This window comes from Felis catus, chromosome C1, assembly GCF_018350175.1.
Source record: "Felis catus isolate Fca126 chromosome C1, F.catus_Fca126_mat1.0, whole genome shotgun sequence".
Classification (NCBI taxonomy): domain Eukaryota; kingdom Metazoa; phylum Chordata; class Mammalia; order Carnivora; family Felidae; genus Felis; species Felis catus.
Window position 1 is genome coordinate 15,592,304 of NC_058375.1, and position 16,204 is coordinate 15,608,507.

At 52.7% G+C, this 16,204-nt stretch overlaps 1 protein-coding gene across 4 annotated transcripts in view; it reads right to left on the bottom strand.

Moving 5' to 3' along the window:
- The window catches only part of ECE1 (endothelin converting enzyme 1), a 116,616-nt gene that overhangs the window by 47,276 nt on the left and 53,136 nt on the right, over positions 1 to 16,204 (bottom strand). For 3 of the 4 annotated variants that reach the window (XM_045035241.1, XM_023258263.2, XM_045035242.1), the window contains exons 2-4: positions 14,780 to 14,866; positions 6,389 to 6,530; positions 1,360 to 1,572 (exon numbers count right to left, since the gene is read on the bottom strand). In XM_045035241.1, the coding sequence (XP_044891176.1) occupies positions 1,360 to 1,572; positions 6,389 to 6,530; positions 14,780 to 14,866 (442 nt within the window). Of the gene's footprint in view, positions 1 to 1,359; positions 1,573 to 6,388; positions 6,531 to 14,779; positions 14,867 to 15,092; positions 15,211 to 16,204 lie in introns of those variants that run through there. The other variant, XM_023258262.2, reaches the window with a different exon arrangement.

Genomic DNA, 16,204 nt, shown 5'->3' on the forward strand with positions numbered 1-16,204 from the left:
GATGGCAAAGGTCTCAGCTGCAGAGGGGTTCAAGTCAGGATCTATGTCGTGGTGGGTGTTGCGAATTCACGTGGGAGACGACCCCAATGGGCAGGTGTTAATTCAACAAACAGTATCCAGGGTTAACCCTGCAAACAAGACAGACGTGGGGCTCTAAACTAAGGATGAAACCACCAACACCAAGGTCAACTAGAGGTGTCCGAGGCCCAACAAGGTGCAGAGAGGAGAACTTCAGTTAGACGGTTATCATGCAAACCCCACCACCGCGAGGCCAAGGGACGGCCCTGCCTGCAATGCATAAACTCTCAGTTAAACTGTTCTAACTTTCATCTGCTCGCAACCTTAAAGTCTGACCAAGTGTGTTCACCTTGGTTCCCTTGGCTCACAACTTTCAAAGCTCACAGCCAATTCCGGTCCAAACTAAGCCACAGCTTAAAGCCACAAAAGCAAGGGCCACAGCTACCAGTCCTCACGAACCTACTATGTGCCGCACATACTGCGTGAACCCTTTACACGTGTGCTGTATAGTTCTCAAAACTCCGAAGTTTGGGTATTATTAGTCCCATTAAAAAAAATTTCTTTTGGGGGCACTTGGGTGGTTCAGTCAGGTAAGCACCGAGTCTTGATTTCGGCTCACAGTCGTGAGATGAAGCCCTGCGTCCATGCTTAGGACTCTCTCTCTCTCTCTCAAAATAAAGAAATATTGGGGCGCCTGGGTGGCGCAGTCAGTTAAGCGTCCGACTTCAGCCAGGTCACGATCTCGTGGTCCGTGAGTTCGAGCCCCGCGTCAGGCTCTGGGCTGATGGCTCGGAGCCTGGAGCCTGCTTCCGATTCTGTGTCTCCCTCTCTCTCTGCCCCTCCCCCGTTCATGCTCTGTCTCTCTCTGTCCCAAAAATAAATAAACGTTGAAAAAAAAATTTAAAAAAAAAATAAAGAAATATTAAAAGAAATTCTTTTAGTTAAAGTATAGTCAACACACCATGTTACATTAGTCCCAGGTGTACAACACAGTGATTCGACAAGCCTACACACCGTGCTGTGTCCATGGCAAGAGAAGCTACTGTCTGTCCCCACACAAGGCTATTATGGTACCACTGACTACGTTCCCTGTGCTGTACCTTTCATCCCTGTGTATTAGCCCCGTTTTTACAGATGAAGGGACTGAGGCTCAGAGACAAGTAACTTACTCTGGACCACACAATGAGTGACGGGGCAGACATTTTAACCCGGCTTCATCGACTCCAAAGCCTCTGGTCTTCCCTTCCGTCAAGCTCTTGCTCTAACCAGGCCTGGCCAGGTAGGTCCAGCCGACGGCTCCCCTCTGCAGCCCACGCACTGGCCTCCCTGCTGGGTGCTTACCGAGGAGGTGCTTGATGATGGCTTGGTTGTGTTCCCAGAGGTTGCTAAAGGTCCCCCAGCGTGAGTGGCCGTCAGGCACGGGGTTGGCTTTGATCCAGCCGCCACAGGCGTAGGTGAAGAAGTCCTGGCAGGGGTCCACCGTGGGGTCCATAGAACTCAAGATGGAGCTGGTCACAGAGACGCAGGCCTCACTTAGGCACACTGGGGGCGTTCCTGGCAGGGGTCAAGGATAAGAGGCCAGTGAAGGGCAGGGAGAAGGCTGTGGGAATATAGTGCAGGTGGCCTGGGGTGCCATGGCCCACCCCAGCCTTGACCAACTGGATTTGGAGCTGGATGGTCACTAGACTTCTAGAGACAAGTGATTTCAGTAGATTAACAATTTCCTGGCTTATAAAATAAGACTTTTTTTTAGCTCCCTTTTTAAAATGCTTTCTGCGGCTCAAAAAGTACCCAGAACAGAGGTGTTTCTCTTAATCAGTCCTTCCTTTCATAAATATTCATTGATATTTTTTTTTTATTATTCCCTGATGCTCAACAAGTTGATTCACTCATTCATACAATCATTTATTCAACAAAATAATTACTGAGTTTCTTCCAGGGTCTTATTGAGTATGGTGTGACAGTGTGTGTGCGCAGGTGTGTGTGTGTGTGTGTGTGCATGTGCGTGTGTGTGGTGAAGGATATAAAAGGCAGAGTCTTTCCTTCAAGAGCTAGTAATTTAGCTGGGGATACAGACATTATACAAGAAAAGTTAAATCACGACGCGAGGAGAAATGTCTGTCATTTATCCTATAAACATAAACTGAGTATATTTGGTCCATGACAACTGGGTGATACAGACATTATGGTGCCAGGACTTAAGATGAAGGAGAGCCTGTTAGGAACAGAAAAAACTATGACAAATCATTCCCACTGAGTACCAGGTGGGAGATTATCTCATCGACTCTCAAACAAAACAAACCTAAGAGACCATTTTGCTCAAGGCCATTTTTATATACGAGGAAACTGAGGCACAGAGAAGTTAAGTACCTTGTTCAATAGCCAAGGTACCCCATCCTTTCTCTGTTCTGTCTCCTATAGGCCTGGAGGGGTGCTATCCCAGCAATGACAGGAGGCATCTGCCAGGTGCCTCCCTAAGGAGGGGTGGTAACCGGTGCGGGTGGGCCATGGGGAGGGCCACCGGATACTGTAAGTGCCCCCAGTGAATCAGCTGCCTCTGACCCGGCTCTCCTAGGACACGGGGCAGGGGCAGTGAGGGCTCATCGAAGGTCAGAGGCAAGAAGAGGGGCCGGACCCCTGCCTCAGCATTGGTCAGAGGGCTCCAGCAGAGGAACTAAACTGGGCAGCCTTAGCAGCCAGAGATCCAGCCTCGTGACTAAGAACACAGGCCCAGCTGGATCGTCCGCTGACATGCCACACGGGCAACAAGAGGGACTTTACACACGCGCGTTATCTCATTCAGGTCTCACTGCAGACAGCAGATACGGCTGTGACGCCCGGTTCAAAGAGAAGGAAGCTGAGGCTCTGTGTGAATGAATGGAACGCGGTCACCCGGCCGAGGGGGAGAACCGAGGCTGAACCAGCTCTGTTCTGCTGCAGCAACGCCAAGGCCAGGTTCTCAGTTTTCCCTCACCGCCTCTTTGCCGGTCACATCGGGTCCGGGGCGGCCCTTCTCTCAAGTTCAGCATCCCTACCACACAGGGAGGAGTGTGGCAGGGCCGGGGCTGGCGGCTCTGAGACCTGGGTTAAATCCCAGCTTTCTGATTCTGGCTGAGACTTGTGCAGGTGGCCTCATGCCCCTGAGCCTCAGTTTCTCCACCTAGAAGCGAGGAAGCACAGTGGACCTGACTTCACTGTGATGATGGCCGCCTTCGTGGCTGGGCCCGATGTTCCCAGCCCAACCTTCAGAGAGCAGGAAAGGACACAGAGACTGGCATCAGCCTGGCTGGGGTGGCCTGTGGGCTTTTTAACATCCGATGACAGGCACCAAGTCTGGCAGGGCTCACAGGAGCCACACGATAGCATAAAAATCAAGGTAACCTTATTGTGAGGTAATTACTTGTTTGGAGAGAACTATGCAACAATTACAAATTACCAGCACGTCAGGCAGGAAAACAGAGAAAGGAAGCGGCAGGAATATGGTGCCATTTAACTGTCTCTAGGTGAGACCATCTCAGTTCCAAGTCGCACGGCCCACTCCCCACGAAGGAAAACACATTTCCTAGAATCTTTAGGGTGGGTGGGGGGAAGGGGAAGAGAGTTTCTGCATAGTTTGAAAAAGCCTATTCACTATTATGATAGAACTTCATATTCGGGAAAGGAAAAGAATACCTATTGTTTTTATACAACAAACTACAGGAAGTGAAGCCTGACAAAATCTTGGCTTGTGGGAATGCCCAGAAGACAGATTGCAAGATGGTGATTCTTGGGGAACAAGACATGTCAGAATCTGCATGCCAGCGTGCGTGGGAGAGACGGTGGGTGGGTGGGGGGGGGTGGGGAGATCCCGGATGAATGGTTTTTGGGGTTATCATGAGAGGACTTGGGTTTAAACACAAAAGAAGAAACCAGTCTCCAGGAGTTACTCTGAGAGGCCTGAGTTCTTCACGAAAGCACCCAGTCTGCTAGGTACCAAGCTAGTGCTTAAGCAACAATCATTGGTTGTTTACCTGCTTAATGGTTTGTAGATCTTTTCTCGCTATTCCTGACCCAGCGGGGGCTTAACACGTATTTGATCAACTAATTGTTTCCAGGCCCCCCCCCCACCATCTAACATCACGGTCAACACTTTCAAGGCTTCAGCTGTTGAGGAAAACCTTCCCAGACCCTCATTCTTTGCTGGGCCCCTTGGCTGGCTGCCTGGCTGTCCGCTCTCTGAGCACAGACTATGCTGTGTCATGACTGTCTCCCTGTCTCCCTCCCCAGCTGGAACGTGAGCTTGAGGGTAGGGCCAGCACCTTACTCACATTCACATCGCCTTTGCTCGGCACGGTACTTGGTACCTAACAGCTGTCCGACATGTGTTTGTTGAATGAATGAATGAGTGAATGAAATGAGCTTTGTCCAGGACTTGGTCACCACCTGCAGAGGCGGAAAATATTTCTTCCTTTGAGGATGTGTGCGATCAGTCGAGAAAGCAGGAACAGCCCCAGATCTAGTTCACAGACACCTGTCTGGGCAGTGCTGGGCCTCAACACCGAGTAAGACACTTAAGAATATTTTCTGGGAGAATCGGTGTGCTTTGTTGCCACTGTTTGTAAAGCACCTGCAAGTTTCTGGAAAGCGGGGTGCAGCGTGAGGGTAGACAAATACGTATGTAAGGGGCCAGACATAACTTTGAGATGGTCTTTCAGAATCATCAGAGAATGTTCTTCGACTAGCCTGATGTTTGCTCAGGTGTGACCAATGCCAGCACCTGCTGACAGGCATGAGGTTACTGTCAATATCTGGGGTGGCCACTGCTTTCCCTGGTCGAGGCAGCCAACGAAGACACATCAGTTGGCTCAGGGCTCATGAGATTCCCCCATCCAGGCCCACCTGGGGGGAGAGGTCCTTTCATCCCGGTCCAGACTGGGGACCCCCTCCTGCGGTCCTCAGGGGGCCCTGATACAGGCCAAAGGAAGATTGCTCCCTGTGGGCCCCACCTGGGATCCAGCCCTTGGCGGCTCCCTTCTAGTTTCTGGGAACTCCTGGGGCACTCTCAGAGAGTCTGATCGAGGGGGTTGAAAGGATGACTCAGATGAGGTCCTGCCCTCTCTCCAGGCCCTCAAACTCCTTCCCCCTCCTAGTCTAACATGGCCAGCCACGCAGGCCAGCAACTTCACAGTGGGGAAGGCCCAGAGAAGCCTGGAGTGAATGCTCCCAGATCCCGTGAGGGGTCATAATCTCTCTGACTGGATGAGTAGTCAGGTGACCAAGTAGGTGGGGTTGGACCCCGAGCAAAGCCCCCAGAGGCTGCTCAGATGGACCATCTGCCATCAGAAAGCTAGGTGTTGGGGCACAAGGGTGTGAGAGACCCTGGAACTGGCAGGACTCCCCATCCTTGTTTCTTATCTTGACTCCACCCTTTCCAGTTCCATAAGTGCTTACTGAGCATCAACTCTACATGAAGTACTTGACTAGATCCTCTCAGCCAAACACAGACGGCCAGCCTCAAACCTGACGGCAGGATCAGAGGGGCCCGATCATGCCGCTAAACAAGGTACGATACAGAAATGTGATAAGAATGTGTACAAATGAAGTACACAGAGGGCGGCTGGGCCGTGACAGGACGGCTGTTCTGGGGGTTCTAACACGCACTGGGGTGCACCCCAATCACAAAGGCAGGTGGGGCGTGCCAGCCTCCAGTTGAAATCCGGCTGCCCTAGTCACTTCTGCACCCGCCATGTAACCTTGAGCAAGTCACTTTGTCTCACTGCCTCAGTTTCCTCAGGTGTAAAACGGGGCCCAAAGTAACCACACCTCAAAGGGTTGCTATGAGGAGGAAATGAGATTATGTGTGTGAAGAAGAGGTGGGGTGTTGGGTCCACGGAAAGTATTAAGTAAACGGAAGCTATTGTTGCTATTTTGTTGGAACCAAGGATAATGGACAGTGCCAGACTGTGCATCTAATCAGCCCACATCCTAACAATAACAGCACTCAGAGTTTAGGTTAAAGAAGTCCTAATAGGCACCAGGTATGTGATAGACATTATCTCTAATCCTCAGAGCCAGCCCCAAACTGGACACCATTTTCCCCATTCACAGTAGAGAGGACACAGGCTCTGGGAGACTAAGTGACTTGTCCAAGGCCACACAGACAACGAACGGCTGGGCCAGTGTTTGGACTCACGTCCAAAACCTTTACACCACCCACGCTGTCCACCTCCCGTGTCTCAGTCCATCTCAGCACCGAGCCGCCCAGACCCACTCTCTCCTTGGCCTTGAAGGCCAGTCCCGGCTTGAGCAGGGAAGCCCTCTTGCACAAGTGGCTGGACAGAGCCGAAGGCAGGAGTGAGTCAAGCCCACATCGAAACACAGAGGCACCTACTTGTCCGGTATTGAATGCCCAGGGCTGCCAAGCAGGCCACCAGTCCGGCCGCCAGAAGTGCCACCAGCACCACCAGTCGCTTCTCCATCTGGGTCCGTGCAGCCCAGCATCTCTGGCCACTCCGGGGGCTGCGGAAGTTCACCTGCAGGGAAGGAGGCAGGAGGGGCGGGGAGGACGTGAGCCTGGGCCCCCCACTCCCCAGGAGCAAGGGGCTCCTCAGCAGGCCCGGGCCCCGGGGAGCCATCAGGGCTGCCCTTGGCCTCAGGGGTGGTCCGGTTCCCACGGAATCAGTCCTAATCCAGGAAAGGAACAGCCACCCTGCTCAGCAGCTCGGATTAGCTCCTAAATGCTAGAGTCAAGCCGCTCAACCCAGCCGGACTTGTGTTTTTTGTGTTACCCGATACGGGTCGAAGAAAAAAAAAAAAGAAGAGCTCTTCCCTGTTTCTCCAGTAAGGAGTTCAAAAAAGAACAGGATGTTTGGACTTGGCATCCAGTGAGCGTCCAGCTGGGCTCTCCTCAGAGCCCCCGCACCGGCAGGCCAGGATGACACAAGCAAAGCTCGCGCTTCCCAGGAGTGTGGACATCCTTAGCTCATTGCTCCGAGTCCCGTGAGGGCTGTGTTATTAGTTCTCCTTTACAGATGAGGAAACCGAAGTTCAGAGAGGGTGAGACCCCTGCCTCTCATCACACAGCTAAATGGGGAGAGATGGGGTTTGAACCCACGTCTGTTGATTCCAGAGCCCACCAGGGGATCAGGGACTCGAGTCTGGGAGGTGTCAGGGGAGATGCAACGGAGAGATAGCTCCACTGAGGCAGGCCCTCAAAGGGAGGAAAAATGTCCCCTGCCTAACAATCTAGCTAAACAGGAAGGGAGGCACAATGAGAGGAAGTGGAGGGCGTGGCAGGGCCCTTAGGGCTGAGGAGAGGCAAACTGGCCAACAGCACTCAGAGCCCTCAGCCCAGGCCTTCACACCCCAGACCAGCTCGGGGGAGCCCCCCCCTCCGTTCCAAGAGGTGCTTCCTGCAAAAGCCAGGGCCGCAGGACAGGAGGCGTCCCCCAAAGGTGGGGCTCGGCTTAGTGACACGGCGGTGTGCCAACAGCTGAGCACCGGCTCAGGGCCATGTTGGAAATGCGGGGAGGAAGATAGACTCCCTCGCTTTCAGCTGCTCACAGTCCAGCAGGAAGGCAGATACAGAAACAGACTAGGGTGGGAAGGGGTGGGGGTGGGGGCGTCCAGTCAGGGAAGGCTTCCTGGAGATGCAGACGCTTGTGCTGGGTGTTGAGGAATAAGTAGGACTGGCTGGCTGAAAGAGAGGGGGCAAGGCCTAGATCCTAAGGGGCGCTACAAGCCCATTTAAAGAACGAAGACATCTTCTGGAGGGCTGGAATGACATGACTGGAGTTGCCCTTTGGAAACACCAAGATGGAGGGAGTGAGGCTTGCTGGGGTGTGGGCACGCAGGCGGGGAGACCTGTGGTTGCCGGAGGGGTGGGGGCGACGGGTGGGGACCTGCCAGGGGAGATGAGGAGACTCAGATTCTGGCCTGCAAGTGCCTCCCTAAAAGCTCAGGGGGTGGCTGTCCCCGGGAGCCAAGTCACAGCCCTCAGGGAGCCTCACACTGGCACCTGGGGGTCTGAGGTTGGTCACCTTAGGGAAAGGCACCACGCGGCCTCATGCTCATCCCGGGTATTTTCTGGGCAGGAAATGACTGGGAACTGCTACACCAGAGAAAGGGGAACACAAGGACTTTATGTGGAGGACAAAAAAAAAATTATGTTCTAAAACCAACAAAAGGAACTTGGGGCCTAGTCATATTTCCGAGGAGGGCCAGGCGGCTCCCGATACCGAAACAGCTGTGTCAGGTGGAGGGAAGGGTGCCACCTCCTGAAACCCCTTTCTCAAGAATGGTTTCAAAAATGTGAGAAACCAGGGACGCCCGGGTGGCTCAGTCGGTTATGCGTCCAACCTCGGTTCGGGTCATGATCTCGCGGTTTGTGGGTTCAAGCCCTGTGTCGGGCTCTGTGCTGACAGCTCGGAGCCTGGAGCCTGCTTCGGATTCTGTGTCTCCCTCTCTCTCTGTTCCTCCCCTGCTCTCACTCTCTCTCTCTCTCTCAAAAATAAATACAGATTAAAAAAGATATTTAAAAAAAAATGTGAGAAACGAAGATTCTGACCAGGCTCCTGCTGTGAAGTGAAAACTGTGGGTCGGGAGGGCCTGGTGCAGAGTCAGCTGGGACGCTGCTAAACGTGTTCCCAGCACTGGGAGGCTTATAAAGTGCTTTCTCCTCAGCATCAATTCTCACACTGACATTTCGCCCCTCCTGCCACACTGGCCCTGGCCCGTCTCACCGTCTGCCTCCACCTGAGGCTTCTCAGCCTCCCGTACCATGGCCCAGCTCACGGGGCGAGGGGGTGAAAGGCAAAGAAGCAGGGAGGCCTTGGTTTAAGACGCACCCCTCTGCCTGGTGCCGGCTCTCGGAAGCCAGGGAGCACAGCCATCAGGCCTGGGGGAGCGGGCCGACTTACCATCTGCAGAGAGAGCAACGCCTTGGTGTGAGGAATATGGTGAAAGGGAGGGAAGGAGGCAAGAAAGGGAGGGAAGGAGACGAAAGGAACAGAGAAGGAGAGAAGAGTCACAAAAGTAGCCAACACTTGAGTTCTTTCCCTGTGCCTGGCTTCGCGCTGATTCTGTTTGGCTGCTGGATGAGGCTACTCTCTTTTCACAGCATCCTTAAGAGAAGGTACTCTAGTAGCAGCTCCAGAAGAAACACAGGAAGTAGGGGAGGAGAGAGAACCGTGAAAGAAACCTCTCTGTCTCCAGAACCCGCAGCCTCAGCCCCACGGCCGCGCTGCCCCCGAGGAACATCAATAGAGCCGAGCCTCATTGTTCAGCGTCAAGCAAACAGATGGTGCTCACTGCAAAAGTGAATCAAAATTAAGTCCGAATTAAATTACGAATGCAGTTCCAGGAAGAAATGGCAAACAGGAGTTGAAAATAGGATTTTTAACCTTTGTCATGTTCTTCGCTCAACTCACATTGAACCAGCTGAGGGCCTGCTGGTTTCTTGACAAGCCTCGTCTCTGAGGGCAGAAGGAATCCAGAGACACCCCTCTGGGGCAGAAGTCCCCCGGCGGCACCGCGCCCAGATCCAGGGGCCTCTCCAGGAGAAGCCGTCCAATTCCTGGAGCGGTGGACAGGGCCAGGCTGCGAGGCCCTTCTCCCTGAGCCCTGTGGTCCTCGCCCTGCCTCCTTCAGAGCATCCAGCAAGTTGAGGTCACAGCAAGGGGAGGACACAAGCGGTTTCTCACATTCCTTTTGGAAATGAGGGCAAGTTGATGACCGGAGCCGGTCTGCAGCGACTCGGAGGCTGGGGGGATTCGAGTCGGGCAGCCCACTCCGTCTCGGGAGAGGTGACTGGGAGTGGCCATCGGCCAAGGAGCAGAGCTGCCAAAGCCTGGAAGATGGTGCTGAAAATTACTTTAAATGCTCAGCTCATGGGTGGGCTTAATATCCTATTTATCGTCACGGTGAGGCAGAGAGAGAAAACCGAAGGAAAAGGATGCCTTCAAAAGAGACAGGTGGAGAGGGAGACAGAGGAGGAAGGAGATAGGCAAAGCCAGAGAAACAGAGAGAGAGAGAGAAAGAGATTGAGCTGTCCAGCCTAGGGGTTCCCAGGGTTTCCACAGCCAAGGGAACAAAGCCCTAATGAGGGATAAATATTCGGTTACAGAAGGGAGTGCTTGGCTCACCTAGGCTTACAGCAAGAACGAGTTCTGCAGGCAAGGACGGGACCTGACTGCCTGGGGCCCAGGAGACAAGCCAGCAGGAGAAGGGGAGGGGAGTGAGGCAAAGCTTGGTTTTCAGAGGAAGCAGGGGGTCAGGAAAAGAGGCAGAGGTTCTTCCTGAGCCACTGCCAGGTCCCCCAGCGACCTGGGCTGTGCAGAGAGGCAAACAGGAGTCAGTCTGGCCAAGGGTTTGGCAGGGAGCCCATCCCCGCTGCAGCCCAAAAGCCTGGCCACCCCACGAGGGCTGGCAGGGTGACCAGACTGCCTGCTTCCAGCCAGTCTCTCGGAGCAGACAGACCATGACCAGTGAAGTTTTTATATAGAGGACTTCCAGCTGAGGCCATGGAGGCCAGCCCAGAGCAAAACTATAATGTCTTCTTGGCCTCCCACCTCTTCCCTGAGCCCTACCTGTCCCCTGCCTTCATGGCAGACTCTCTTCCAATGACTGATAGTAGCTTATCAGTAGCACCCCACAGTACCTGCTGTGGGGTGGAGGGCTCCTTCCATCTAAACAGGAACCAAAGTCTAGTTTTTAGAAGAAGCACGTTTCCAGCTCTCTTTTCTTCCCGGAAGGAACACCCAGCTACCAAAGGTGTGAGCAAAGGGGGGCGTCAAAGGTTCGCCTCGACTTTATCAAGACCCCTGCATGTTTGTGTGTCTGTGTCGCTGGGCAGTCTCTGAACCTCCATCTCCTATCTTTAAAATGAGGAAGCTAGATGAGGTTCCAGGTCTGACCATCTCAAATTCTAGAAGAACTTGAAAGCCAGGAGTGTAAGGCCCAAATGGGGAGATGAGCCGAAATGACCTGCTGGTGAGCACAGAGGTCTTTATAAAGTACTGAGCGGGCTTGTGCCTGAAATCGCCCTCGAAGGACAGGTCTGTGTGTGGCAGGGAGAGAAAAATGAGAAAACCACCATTTAGAATTAAATATCTCAGCTTTCTCTTCTCTTGAAACAATTGATTTTTTACGAGCAACAGGATGGGTTTCACAGGCTTTGGTAACAGTCACGGCCACCGGCTCTCCAGTTTAGGCTGCAGGTATCACTTTAGCTATTTCCCTTTGAGTCACTGAAATGGTGTGTGCTGGGCTGCTGGGGAGGCCAGGCAGCCGGCCCGAGCAGAGCAGAGGTTCCAGAGAGCAGGGTGGTTATATTCAGGGCATCACTGAGATCTCACACCTGGTGAGTCACGATAATTCCGATAGCAACCCAGTCCATTTTCTGAGCACTATGCAAAATGCTTTCACTTACACTGTCTCATCCTAATCTTTGCAACAACTGTTGATAAATAATATTAACCCCAGTTGACAAAAAAAAAAAAAAAAAAAAAAAAGCTGTTTCCGTGAGTTGCTTTTAGGTCTCACAGCCCATAAGAGGCAAAGCTGAGGACCTGTCCTGGGGCCTATCCGGCTTTAAATTCGGCACTCAGTGGATCACAATTCACTGGGGCCTAAATATGAGACAAAGGAAAAGAAAAACAGGTAGAATGGGGGTCCAGCTAAATTCAGTATTTGGTCAGCATATTCAGTAATGAAGGGGTCAAGTTTCATTCAAGGTTTTCATTTGTTAGTATTGGTATAGATAACTTTGGTATTCTAGAATAATGGGCTTCAAAGTTGCGAAAAATCGAGTAGCTTATTTTTATAGCTGCCCATCAAAGAGGGAGAGTTGGGGGTGGGGGGACAGGGGCCATTTTTTAAATCTTAAACTTGAAGGAGCCGTTGCGTCTTTAGTCTCAGGGCATAGGAAATCATCCGAAAGGCTAAAGGGTGGTCGGTCACCTGCCATGTTAAAGTTACCAGGCTTATCTTCCAACCTTAGCAGATTGAGTAAATATATTTTCATCTACTGGTACCATGAGGCATTTTAGTTTTCAATGGCAGCATGTTTTGGAAGTTTTTAAACAACATAGAAAAATAGTTATGAAGTGTCATTAAATGAAAAAAAGTATAGTACAACATCGTGTACTCAGAGTGAGCTCAATTATGTTTAAAAATATATGCATGCAAATGTGGAAAACTAGAAGTAGTTATCTCCAAATGCTGGAATTACTGTTTCTTTTTAAGTCATATATATATATATATATATATATATATATATATATATATATATACATACACATATATATATGTATATGTATATATATATATGTGTGTGTATATATATATATGTGTGTGTGTATATATATATATATATATATATATATATATATATATGTTAGACTATTTGTTTTTAAGATTTTCTGCTTAAGTAATCTCTATACCCGGTGTGGGACTTGAACTCACAGCCCTGACATCAAGAGTTGCATGCTCCACCAACTGAGCCAGCCAGGCACCTCTACACTTGAATTTTGTTTGTTTGTTTGTTTTTTACAAATAAGCATGTAAAGTTTTTATATTGGGAGGGGGGAAAACCCTAATGATTAAAAACAAAACTAATAGAAAACTCTGCTTTGTAAGCTGATCAAGTTCTTGATTCAAACATTGGCTAGTTCACACTTGCCTTGGGGAAGTCAAGGGGGTTCAAGAGAAGCCGGGCTGGGTACCTAAAGAAATGCCCCAAGTCCTTTCAACATTTTTGGCTTTTCCTGTATAAAAAGTAGACAATGTGCCCAGTTTGGCAGATTGGTGTAGGGACGGCAACACGGTACTCCATCCCACATGACAGCTCTATGACCACGGGAACGTCCCCAACCTCCACGAGACTCAGCTTCGTCATCTGTAACATAGCCATGGGGCCCTTACCTCATATGTCATAAAAACAACAATAATCCTAGCAGGCCCCATAATAGGAATTGCATTTACTTTGTCCAAATCCCATTTTACAGTTTTGTGATTAAGCAACTCAGCCAAGACCATGAAACCCGGGACCCCAGCTTCCACTCTGCTAGGCAGCCTCGGGCAGATGAACATACTCTGTGACATGAAAAAGGCTCAACCTGTGAGGGCTACCTGTCCTAGTATGGTGATGACAACGCCACATATTATTTTGTGGTGAATTCTGAAATGTGTTTGTGCTGATATATTTAGAACCTTCTGGGCAATATGAGACTGAAAAGGTTGCTGATTAGATTCTGTTTTGATTTGTGAAGGGAAAAGTGCCTGCCACAGAAATTTAATTTCCGGCTGGATTTAGCCTCTCAAGAAGGGTCCCAGGGAAGAGGTTTTAGACAGACTGAGTTGATTTCTCACTCCCAGATTTCTAGCTCTTAGTGACTTAAGGCGAGTTGTATCCCCATTCAGAACCTGTTTCCTCATCTGTAAGTGGGAACGGTAATCCCCACATGTGGGTGGTCCTGAAAGTGAAGTGGGATGATGTAGGTAAGGGTGCCATATTCTAGCGGGCAGACCACTTGGAATCATGAGTTGGGATCTCCCTGGGCCTACTTAATTAACTGTAGGAAGGACTCCATCAATGCTGTTTCCCTTTATTGGTATATTTATTATTTTTAAAACCTTGAACATTATTATTATTTTTAAAAATTGTTAACATTTATTCATTTTTGAGAGACAGAGAGAGAGCATGAACGGGGAAGGGACAGAAAGAGGGAGACAGACTTCAGGCTCTGAGCTGTCAGCACAGAACCCAACGTGGGGCTCTAACTCAAGGACTGCAAGATCATGACCTGAGCTGAAGTCAAACGCTTAACCAGCTGAGCCACCCAGGCACCCCATCCCAGCTTCTAAGAGGTGTGAGTTTGCATGCACCCTAAGTTTGCCCCCGGGTGAATTGTGATTTGGTGGCAGCTCACTGCGTGGCCCCAACACGCTCCCCAATTCCTCCCTTGGTTAACCTGGCAGAAATCCTCGGACTGAGATGCCCTGCTCCTCTCTGCGAGCTGGCTTCCTAGGAGTCGGATCAAGGTCCCCCTGGGTGTCCCTGACACTTCCAACTGGTTCCCATCCACCCGCCTGGGTCCAAACCTCACCGGGGCTGAGGTCCTGTTCAACACTACCCCAGCTCAGCCCTGCAGGGAGAGAGCAGCCACAAGGTAGGGAGGCGGTGGGCAGGTTTTGAGTCCCACAGGGGCAGACTGTGAGGAGGGGAGAAACTGGGTTTCGTGAGTGGGCTGCAAAGGGGAGGAAAGAGGAGGCAGAAGATGGGCTCCTCCCTGCAGGAAACGCAGGAAGTGAAGAATGGGGTCATGCCGACCAGAGAGGGTGACTAACCATCCTGGTTTGCGCAGGACTGAGGGGTTTCCAGGGACACAGGGCTTTCCGAGCCAAACCTGGGACAGTTTTAAACTCTGCCATTATTGGACTATGTGACCCTGGGCAAGTTCCTCGGCACTCGGGGGCTGCCTTTTGTGTGAAAGGTAATCGCTCCAGTTCAGTTCCATAGGGTGCTGCAACTCTGCCAAGGGGTGGAAGTCCCACTAGCAGGTGGCAGGAGGATTTAGGGGCAGCCAGGGCTGGGGAGGGGACACGGGTGGAGGGAGCCCAGCACCTCCGGACCACTTCTGCCCCAGAAAGTCCTCTTCCCCACGGAGCCCAGAGCTGCCAGGTTGGCACGGCCCCCTCCCGGGCTGGCAGGGATGGGGGCGGGGGCGACAGCAGCGCGCATGCCCGGCTGCCCTGGGGGCTCGCCCCGGGCCAGGGCTCCTACCTGCAGGCCGTTCGGGTACACTTCGCCCTCGGACAGCGAGTCGACCAGGTCCTCCTCGTCCAGCGTGGCCCGCTTGTAGGTCGACATCTGCAAAGCCAAGTGCAGCACGGACTCCCTCAGCGCCTCCATGGCTCTCGCACGAATGGGGAGAATGGGGAAGCGGCCCGGCGCCACCGCGCGCCCCGCCCCGGCCGGCCGGGACACCGAGACCGGCCCAAGGACCGGCCTGCGGCGGGGGAGGGGGGTCCCGCCTCCCTCCGCCCCCTCCCCGCCCCCCCCCCCCCCATCCCGCTTATGCAACGCCGCGCCTCACCCCCAGCACCCACAGCGCCCGCAGCGCCCGCAGCGCCCGCAGCGCTGCGGCCATCCGCTCCGCATCCTGCGCCCCGCGACGCTCAGTCCCCACCGCCAGGGAGCCCGGGCGACAGGCTGGCCGGGGCGGGCCGGGCTTCGGGGGCCCGGACGGCAACACGACACCTTGGCGGGCGGGGCCCGATCCGCGCGCGGTTCCCGGTTCCCTCCCTGGCCCCGCGGGGTGACCCGGGGTAGGTGGAGGTCCCCCACCGCCACCCCCTAGCAGGCAGGAAGAGGTCTCGGGGCAGCCCCTCCTCCTAGGAAACCTCAACTCTCCCTTCAGTAAAGTGGGTGGCGGATACGGGAGTCAAGTATGAGGAAAATGCCCCAAATTTGGATCACGACTGTCAACAGAGAGGTTCCACCCACCAGTGGCCCTTAGGTGCCTCAAGTAAGTCTCCCCATCAGAGATAGAAAGACGAGGGGGGGGGGTGGGGGGAAGGAAAGAGGGGGAATAAAAAAGACAGGTGTCTCCCCTCTCATTTCCCCCTTCCTCTAGCTCAGGGGCCTTATAAGCCAGAGAATTTCAGAAAACTCCAGACTTCGGAAGTCACAAGGAAGGTGACCCAGCCACCCCTCCCTCCACCTTCCCTGTCAGCGTCCAGAGACTCAAGCAGGTGCTCCCTCCCCAGTCCCTGTGACCTGGGCTGGAAAAGTGGGCTCTCTCGGGTGTGGGTGCACTCAGGTAGGGACTCCAGGGGCTCTGTGCCTCCCACCTCAGAGAAGTCTAGCCGGCAAGTTTCCCAAAGGACCCTCCACTTCCAGTGAGACTTGGAGTCCCCTGCATTTGTCCATTTTTCAGCTTTCCACAATGCACGTCTGTTATTTGGTTCTCACAGCCACACATGTGTGCACAGAATCTGGCTCCAATGGCGAGGTGACTGCCTAGGGTCACAGCAACAGCTCCTGGCAGTCTCCCACTTCTACTCTGGGCCTCTCAGCACCCAGAGTGAACCTTTAAAAGGAAATTCTGGGGGTGCCTGGGTGGCTCAGTTGGTAAGCGTCCGACTTCGGCTCAGGTCACGATCTCGCACTTCATGAGTTCAAGCCCTGTGTCGGGCTCCGTGCTGA